The sequence below is a fragment of the Carlito syrichta genome, unplaced genomic scaffold (genome assembly GCF_000164805.1).
Source record: "Carlito syrichta isolate Samal-C Ts95f unplaced genomic scaffold, Tarsius_syrichta-2.0.1 Scaffold314869, whole genome shotgun sequence".
Lineage (NCBI taxonomy): Eukaryota > Metazoa > Chordata > Mammalia > Primates > Tarsiidae > Carlito > Carlito syrichta.
The window spans coordinates 92372-102253 of record NW_007258965.1 but is presented as its reverse complement, the minus strand read 5'-3'; the positions used below and the strand labels follow the sequence as shown (position 1 = coordinate 102253).

The window sequence follows — 9882 nt, the reverse complement described above, 5'->3', positions numbered from 1 at the left end:
GTCACTGTGTGTCACTGTCCACTCTCCCAGGGTGGGCCCACTCCTCCAAGTCCACACCACACACCACCACAGCTAGCCATCTTTTATGTGTGTCCTTGAAGAACCTGAGCGAGAAGTCTCCAGACATTGCCAATGGTCCCAGGAAGGGGGATAGGACAACATCACACCCATTTGAGTCTACATCTGTGTCTGCCCCTTCCTAGGACACAGGTTGGGAGAACTGAGGAGGCGCTGGCTTTGGCCAGATGAGTCCTAAGCTTGCAGGCGCCCGGTGTTTAGGAAGGCTGTGTGATGCCAAAACTTGATGGGGCTTCGACTTTACTAGAGGTGGGGGTGGGTGGGCATGCTCAGGGGTTGGCTGCAATGGTGTCCTTGATCCACTTCTGGTAACACACCACCTTGGTGTACAGGGCAGGCATCTGGGGCATGGCACATGGCACACTGCCCCAGGACGTGATGCCTTGAAGCACGCCATCACAGACCAGTGGACCCCCAGAATCACCCTAAGGATCAAAGGAGAGGGGTAGAGTGAGAAAGGTCGGCTGGGGCTACTCCATCCCTCACACCTGGGCTGGCAGATGGACAGCAATTCTCCAGCTCCAGGAAGAGAGAGAAATGCCTCCAGAGCCTACTCTCACAAGAGGGTAGGCAGGGTTTCCAGCAGAGGGATAGCAGCTTGACTGCTGGGGGAAGGACCTCAGGGGCAGGGTCCAAGAGGACAGTTCCTGCAGACAGGCCCGCAGCAAGAGAATCAGAACCATCTGCAGGAGCCCCCACCTCCCACAGGGTCATCTCAGAGGCCACCTCTCCAGGTGGCTTTCTCTGACTAGATGTGCCCTCCCTAGGGCACTGGGGAGCCATGGACAGCTGTGAGCAGGACTGGGACAGGGTCAATACTGAGATAAGAATGACCCAGTGGGGCCAGGTGGGAGACAAGAGACTGAGGCCAGGAGCCTGTGAGGAGAGGAGGGGGAGGATCCAGGTGGGACAGGGCCCAGAGTCACCATCTATGTCAGCCCATCACCACTCCCTCCCTGGCCCCTGTCACCCTCACTGATCCCCCATAGATGACAGCCGCAGCCTGTGGACACCTGAGCCAGGTCCTGTCCTGCTTCTGTCCAACACCATCCACACCTCCCAGCTCCGCAGAGGAAAAGCAGTGTCCTCAAGTGACCTGAGTAAGGCCTGCAGAACTGCCTGAGGCCGTCTCTAGTGGACTCCAGACTCTAGTCATGGGCCCCTCCTGAGCCTCACACCCCCAGGCCCTGCCTCCCAGCCCAGGCACCTGCTGCTCCCTTTGCTCCTCCCCAGAAGTGCACATCTCACCCCCCACCTGCTCAAGTGTTTGGTGCCCCCCAAGTCCCCTCCCGTCACTTTCCCATCCCTCCTTCCTGCCCAGGGTTCTACCACCTTCAGACCCTCAACCACTTCTGTGTGTGTTCACTGTTCCTGTGTGCTCAGCAGGATTGGGGCCTCACAAGAGGGGCTGCTTTGTCCGTTCACTGCACCTTCCAGGGTCAAGGGCAGTGCCAGGCCCATGGCTGATGCCCAGGGAGGCTCATGTGGAACAGAGGGGGCTTGATGGAGGAAGGGAGGGGGACGGGGGGAAGGAGCTGGCACACAGGGGTCACAGCTGGGGAGCGGTGGAGAGCGATGCCTGGCTGGCCTTCAGACCCCAGCCTAGAATTAGGGCCCCTCTTTGTTTCCTTCAAGATAGTGGTGTAGGGATGGCTCACCCCACAAGTGTCTTTGCCACCTTCCCAGAGCCCAGCACACAGCATCAGCTCTGTCACCTTCTCAGAGTAAATTCTGGCACACAAGTCACTAGACAGGAGCTTGAGGTCCACACACTGAAGCTTCCAGGGAGCAAGACTACGGGCCAAGGAAAAACAGCTGTGGCCAGATCCTTGGCCCCTCCTCCCTCAGACCAGGGAGTCCAAGCCCCAACCCCTCTTCACTCAGACTGGAGAATTCAAGCCTCCAGCCCCTCCTCCCTCAGACCCAGGAGTCCAAGCCTCAGGCCCTCCTCCCTGAGACCTGGGAGTCCAGGCCCCAGGCCCTCCTCTTTCAGATCCCGGAATCCAGGCCCCCGGCCCCTCCTCCTTCAATTCTGGGAGACCAGGCCCCTCGGCCCCTCTTCCCTCAGACCCAAGAGTACAGGGCCCCCGGCCCCTCTTTCCTGAGACCCAGGGATCCAGGCCTGCCAGCCCCTCCTCCCTGAGACCCAGGGGTCCAGGACCCCAGTCCCTCCTTCTCAGACCCAGGAGTCCAGGCCCCCTGCTCCTCCTCCCTCAGGCACAGCCGTACACTTCCTTGGTTCGATGCTGCCCCAGCCTGAGGCATAGCAGGTGCTCCCCAGCTCGGGCACCCGGGTGGGCAGCTCCAGGACCTTCACAGCATCTGTGATCTGGGCGGGCTCCGCCAGGCGCAGCAGCATGAGGTCATGGCTGGCATCAGCATTGGGCCCAAGGGTTTGACTCCTCAGGAGGCTCATATTGTAGGACGGGTGTGAGAACATGCTGCTGACTTGGGCCACCTGGCCAGTATCTTCAGACTGGAACAAGTTGTGACGGCCCAGCCAGACCTGGCTATTGCTGGGAGGAAGAGGCCGGAGGGGTTAGGAGGGGAGAGTGGTGGGAAGAGAGAGATGGAACAGGGGTGTGGGGAGGCTCAGAAGACAGAGAGAAACAGTGAGAAAAACACAAGGGTGGGGGAGAGAGTCAGGGAGAAATAGACAGTGAGGAAAGAAAGGAATGTGACAGTGTCAAAGGCAGAGAGAAACCATGGGAAAGAGAGGGCCTGAAAGGACAGAGGGAAGGGGCGGGCGGGGGGACAGGGAGAGACAGAGGAAGTAAGAGAGACAGGAGGAGAGAGAGATGCGGTGACAGGGAGAGACAGGCCCAGGGAAGGAAGGGAGAGAACAGAAGCAGGAAGGGAGTGAGGAGCACACACAGAGGAAGGGACACAGCACATCAGACAGGAAGGAGAAACTGAGGCAGAGTGTGGGGAGGAAAGGTCGGGAGGCCCGGAGGAGGGAGGAGGTGGGGGTAGGAGAGGCCTGGGAGCCCCTCAGCTGCACATGGGGCAAGGTGCAGGCTCCCCAGGGGTGGTGGCCTGGCCCACAGCCCAAGGTTGCCCCCCTTTTTCCCCCTTCTGGTTCCCCCTCTTCTCTCCTCCTCCCTCAGTTGCCCTGCCCAGCTCCAGCTGAGACCAGCCCTTTTGTGTCTCCCCAGAGTGGACGACATCCCGGAGGGGGCTAGGTAAAGGGAGAGGTGCCCTTCTCAGGCACCATGCTGGGGAGGAAGCCCTTCCTTCTCTGTGGGGGGGCATTCTTTGTTTTTCTCAGAGAAAACTGAATTAACTTTATTCTCTTCTAACTGCAGATTCAAAGTATACAGTGAACATTGTTATTTTTCTTATGAGACATAAATAAAAACACAAAAAATGGTCACTACCAAAAAAAATCTACTGTTAGTAAGATATAAAAAATATTGCCTTTGCTACAGAAGGCACAAGCCTCACTTAGTGACATATGGAGAGAGAAAAAATCCTGCAGTAGTAAATTCTTTTTTTCCTTTTTTTCAAAATCTTGTCAGAAACACTGAAGTTCCAAAGAAATGCATCAATCTACATGAAACGAAGGCAGAGGCAAAAAGTTGCAACCAGCACTGCACAACTTCGAGTGTCCAGTAGTGATGGGGGCGGGTGAGACAGAGACCCAGAGAGAGATGGCAGAGAGATGGAGGGTGAGATATACAGTGACAGAGATGGTCACAGAGAGACCCCAAGATGGACAGAGACAGGAGAGACACAGACACAGAGACAGAGACCAAAACATAGTCACACAGACACAACCAAAGCCAAGCACTGAGAGACAGAGTGAGACCAGATGCAGAGAGGAAGAAAAGTCCCAGGAGGAGGTCCTGTCCAGCTCTGCCTCCCTCCAAGGCCTGAACCAGAACCTTCCTCCTCTCACCTCAGGGGACATGCATAGCTGTTACTCTTGTGGGACACAGACACCCTCCCCCTAGGCCCTACTCACTTGTTGAGGCAGTGGGCAGCCGTGAGCACCCACTGGGGGTGCATCAGGACACCCCCGCACTGGAAATTGCTGTAATGGTACAGAGCCACCTGCCAGGGCTGAGAATGCCTCTTGCACTCCCAGCCCCCCACGATCCGGGACTGGATGGGGGGCGCAGCACCTGTGAGGGGAAGCTGGGTCAGGGTGCAGGGTTGGCTGGAGGAACAGGGGACCAGGCTAGCAGAGGAGCTGTGCTGTGGGATTGAAGGGCCAGGGCTGGGGGACTGGGGATACCTGCGAGGGGCATGGGAGGCGCCCAGGCTTCTGAGCTGGTCCTGGTGAGGAGAATTTGCCCTGAGAGCATAGGAGGCTCCGGAATAAGGGTGGAAGGCAAGAGACAAAGCAGAGAGCATGAACCAAGTTTCAGGTTGGGTCACTTGGGGGTGACTCGGGGGTCTTGGACCAAGGACACCATGGTGCAGGCCATGTGTTTTGAGAGAACAGAGAATTCTAGAATCCAGGGATCAGTGTCCCATGGAGCAGTTTGTTGCCGGGAAAAGAAAGTTTGGAAAGTTTAGGGCTTTCTGGGTTGAAAAACAGCCTGGGCCTGGGCTGAGTCTTCAAGGTTTTAAAAAGAATGCAGATTTCAAGAATCCGAGAACTAGCGGTAGTGGCTGAGGTACTCATGCTTTTCCTGGGGAAAGGGCTGCCCATTGGATGGAGAGTCTGGGGCAGAGTCAGGGAGTTAGGAGTTCAGAACCCCACTGCCAGACTGCGGGGGGGGAAGTCCATCTGTCTCAGGCCAGATAGCCCGGCTGGGAAGAATTAGGGGTGTCTGGTGAAAACTAGGTTTCCTTAGGCCAGAATTGGGAAGGCCAAGTGTCAAGGTCTGGAGGACAGGGTTGAGCACTTATACCTGCATAAGAAGTCAGTTGAGGGGCATTCCTCATCAACAAGGGTACCGGCATAATCAATGTTTGTATACCTAACCCTGAATTGTACCTCACATCTTTATAATAAAAAAAGAAGTCAGTGGATCGTGGCAGGATTTAGGGGTGCAGGAGACAGACCAGTGATCAGGGTCCAAGGGACCAATGGTACTGAGAGAGGTCCTTGGAGGATTTGAAGTCCACAAAGAAAGTCACAGAGATGGCCCAGGATCTGACCACGGATAAAGCAGCTGGGACAGGGAGATGACCAGGGAAGAGGAGAAAGAATTCAGACTTCCAGGGACCTAGTATAGAAGTGAGGACTGTGACACATGGCGTGGTGGGACTGGGGTGGGGTTCAGGGTGGGGCTGGGAGAAATGGGAATGAGCCCAGTACACTTGTCTGGGGTAGACTGTGGGTTGGAGAGACAAGGCTGGGGGAGGGAAAGGACTTTGGATGAGTCAGGGCCCGCTCCCCCTCCTGCATCCCCCCTCTGTCTCACCAGTCCACCCCAGGGACGGGATAAGAGAGAGAACCAGGAACCACATGGCGACACAGGTGTCCAGGAAAAGGTGATGGGATGGGCCTTAGGAGCCTCCCTGAAGAGCCCTATAAAGTCTCCAATCCCCTAGAGCTCCGCCCCTGCACTGCTGGTACCAACGTGCTGGCAAAGGGCCTGTCTGTGGCACTGAGATTGGGAACCCTCCCACACCCAGAGCTGTGGAAGGGAAGAGAGAGCCAGCACATGTTGTTCTGTAGAAACAAGATCACCTTGGATGCATTTCCAGGGTCCGTGGCCAGATGAGGCAGGGCCTGTAGCTCATGGAGACTTGATCTGGGAGACAGAGCCACACAAGAGAGGCCTGGATGGACAGGAACAAAGGCTGGAACAATCACTGACTCTCAACACACACACAGTCTCATATGTCTAAGTCCCAAGTTAGCTCTTTGTAACCCAAGACCCAAAGTGCTTAGAAAGACATCACCATGGGAGGCCAGGCATGGTGGCTCACATCTGTAATCCCAGCACTTTGGGAGGCAGAGGCGAGATTGCCTGAGGTCAGGGGTTTGCAACCAGCCTGGGCAAGTTGGCGAGACCTTGTCTCTACAATAAGTCAAAAAATTAGCTGGGCATGGTGGCACGCACCTGCGGTTCCAGCTATTTGGAAGGCTGAGGTGGAAGGATCACCTGAGTCCAGCAGGTCAGAACTACAATGACCATGAGCATGCCACGGGGCGACAAAGTGAGACTCTGATACAAAAAAAAAAAGACATCACCACGGGATTGTGAGACTCCCTGGTCCCTACACCACTCTGAGCCAAGATGCTTAACCTCCAGCTTCTCATCCCTGAAACAGAAGCCTTGGAATTCAGAGCTCTTTGTTTCTAGCACTCCCACACCCAGAATATAGTTCCCCAAATCTATTGGTTCTCTCATCATATAACCTTGTGGTCCCACAGGTCCACCTACCTAGCACCTTCCAATCCAGATATATGAGTCTCCCAGACCAAGCTCTCTAGTATTACAAAATCCAATGTCCTCCAAACAACATGGGTTCCAACGAACCCTCAGTCCTTGTTCTCCAGATCTGTATGCTCTGTCTGTACAACAGGAATGCCTGTTGACACATCCTCCCAGGTCAGGACTGTCCTCATGCAAAATCCAATGTCCCTTCCCCAATAAAATATCCAGCTCTCAGGAGCCAGGGTTGGGCACCTCAAGATTAAATGGCATTGAAAATCACATTTGGCCAGGCTTGGTGGCTCAGTCTGTAATCCCAGCACTTTGGGAAGCTGAGCCAAGTGGATTGCCTGAGCCCGCGGGTTTGAGACCTGCCTGGGCAACTTGGCGAGACCTTGTCTCTACAATAAATCAAAAATTAGCAGGGCATAGTAGCAAACGCCTGTAGTTCTGGCTACTTGGAAGGTTGAGGCGGAAGGATTGCCAGAACCCAGCAGCGCAAGGCTGCGGTGGCCGGGAGCATGCCACTGCCCTTCGGTCTGGGTGACAGAGTGAGATACCAACTCAAAAAAAAAAAAAAAAAAAAAAAAACAGAAAAGAAAAGAAAATCACATTTTAGGGTCTCAGAAGGGAATCAGGAACAAGAGTCCTGGTGCTTCCACTGTTAAGTCTGTAAGAGTTCCCAGATTTCTAACAAGTTACATACTTCAGCTTTTCAGTAAAACCAGAGCAGCTTACACAGATTCAGCCCCAGCTGTGTCTCAAGAATTTGATAAAATCTGCCTCTTTTTCTAGGTGAGGGACCAGATAAACTTCAAGTATAGTGAAGGAGGCACAGATACTCACAATGAAAGACCATAGGACTGAGGCAGGGGATCTACTCACCCTGTGGCCTGACCTCCCCTGCACATAGATCAAGGTCTCCCTGGGATTCATCCTGTGGAAGGAAGTTTGTGTCAGCTTGAATGAGGACTTCCTGGATTCATTGTCCCCAAGCAGGTCCTCATCCCCATCCAAACCTCAACCAACACCTGACTCAACCAAACTGAACACAACCAAACCAACCACACCACATACAACTCCAACCCAACACATCAGCCCAACCCAACATCACCCAACTCAACCCAACCTTAGGTCTTCCTCCATTTAAAATCAAACCGCCTCATGCCCATCCTCATATCCAACGCCTACCTCCATGTCTCTGAAACAAAACCTACCCTCATTCTCAGTTCAGTTCCCACACATCTCTCTCCCATCCAATATCATACCAAACCCTATTTCTTTTCTTTTTTACTGAGTTGGAGTCTCACTCTGTCGCCCAGGCTGGAGGGCAGTGGCATACTCACGGCCACCCCAGCGTCGACCTCCTGGGCTCCGGCGATCCTTCCGCCTCAGCCTTCCAAGTAGCTGAAACTACAGCTGCGCGCTACCACACCCAGATAATTTTTTATTGGTCGTAGCGACAGATCTCGCCAAGTTGCCCGGGCTGGTCTCGAACCCGCGGGCTCAAGCAATCCACTCGCTTCGGCCTCCCACAGTGCTGGGATGACAGGGTGAGTCACCGAGCCCGGCCCAAACCCTATTTCCACCTCGAATCCATATCATCCCAAACCACCCCGGTATCACAATCCCAAACCCAGCCCAAGCACAATCCTACCTCGCCTCTAGCCTAACTCCAACCTGACCCTCCATGCTAGCTGGCCTTCACACTCCATCTTCAATCCTATACCCAGCACTTTATCTGGCCAAAGGAAACCTTCCACAGCCCTCCTCTCCACTCCTGATGGCCCCCTTGGGCCTCCGTCCGCCACGCCCGCACACACCATGGTGGACGGTCCCTGTCACAAGTTGTGGCTGAGATAACGCCGATGTCGCACAAGGCATCGTATCGGAGAGACTCCCAGGGGAGGACAGAGGCTAGGGCAATTTCAGGGCCCTGTGCCCTCCCTCCAGAAGCCCTTTAGATTTCATGGATGGCGATATCTGGCCATTCTCAAGCACCTTTCAACCGTGGCTCCCTGAGGTCCCGGGTGCCTTGTCTGACACCAGGCCGAAGCCAGGCCCTAGGCAAGCCGCAGCCATTAGAAGGCCGACGTCTGCGGCGCCTGGGGAGGCACGTGACTGGGATGGGCGGGGGCGGGGCTAGTCGCAGCCACATGACGTCACGGGGCGACCACGCCTCCCAGCGCAGATGTGGGTGATACCTGGTATTGAACGCAAGGCCGTCGGGACGTCGCGCATGCGCGGATGGTGCTCGTCCAGGCACTCCCTGGTGCAGTTAGGAAGACCGGTGGCTTACCCTCAGGAGTAGGTGGAAAGATCAGAGAATGGGCAACCCTTGGTCCTCCAAGCCTTTGGGAGACAAGAGATCCCATTATCTTCACCCCAAACCCTGAAACCAGTGGTTCCAGCCCCTGCCCCTCAAGGACCAAGGTGCCCAAAGCCACACACACCCAGAATTCAACCCCTCGGGATTCCAGCCTTACCTTCCCCGGGATGCAGGATTCTTGGATCTCTCAGCCTGGGCAACATAGCAAGACCCCCTCTCTACAAAAAACAAAAAAAATCTGTTTTAATTAGCCAGGTGGGATGGCACGCACCTGGAGTCCCAGCTACTCAGGAGGCTGAGGCCAAAGGATCACCTGAATCCAGGAAGTCCAGGCTGTGGTGAGCTGTGATTGTGCCATTGAACTCCAGTATGGACAGCAGAGTGAGACCCCAACGCAAAAAAAAAAAAAATTCTTAGACCCCCTAGGCCATGCTCACATCAGTACCTCAGGAGATGGGACCTCAGCTGTCTCCTACTCTGTCTCTCCAGGACCTGAGTGTTCAAAACCCAGATCCCTCCTCACCCAGGACCTTGACCTCCAGCCCTTTCCTCTTTCAGAGCCCAGGAGTCTGGGCCCCCTCCCCTCTCAAACTCAGAAGGTCTGGCCCCCAGACATGTCCCTTCAGGATCCTGAATACTACCCTGATTCTGGGTCTGGCATGGGCTGCTTCCAGACATGGCCGGGCACTGGGCCTAGGGCCTTGGTTAGGCCTGGAGGGGCAGGATGTGGCCCACATGGTGTGTGATGGTAGAATGTTGAGATTGTCCTGCAGGTGAGGTTGGAAGGCTCTGGCCGAACAGTGTTGGGAGACAGTTCTCTATTGTTCTCTCACACTTCTGTGTGTCTTCCGAGAAAAGCCAATAATACCCTTTTTTCCTGGACTGACTTTCTTAGGATGTTTATACAACAGGCAGCCTTTGCAAGATGGTATCTCCCTCAGATCCAAATTTGCTTACTTACTGTCCTAGATAATAAAGATAATGTCTCTGTTACAACAAATCTGTTTACTGTCCAGGACAATAAACACAATACATCACTCCAGAGTAGATCTGTTTTCAGTCCAGGATAATAAAGATATATCTCCATCAGGGTCAAAGGCTGGGCAGGCTTTTGAGTTGTCCCCTTTTAAGACTGAGGTT

The 9882-nt window shown here is 54.6% G+C and overlaps 1 protein-coding gene across 1 annotated transcript; it reads right to left on the bottom strand.

Moving 5' to 3' along the window:
• Positions 1-317: 317 nt before the first annotated feature.
• On the bottom strand, positions 318-5499 carry LOC103274726 (kallikrein-2-like). Its single transcript, XM_008072144.1, has 5 exons — positions 5454-5499; positions 4043-4202; positions 2310-2594; positions 1737-1872; positions 318-503 (listed from the first exon to the last, which is right to left on the bottom strand). The coding sequence occupies exons 1-5, from the start codon at positions 5497-5499 to the stop codon at positions 348-350; spliced, it is 783 nt and encodes a 260-aa protein (XP_008070335.1). The 3' UTR covers positions 318-347.
• Positions 5500-9882: the final 4383 nt, after the last annotated feature.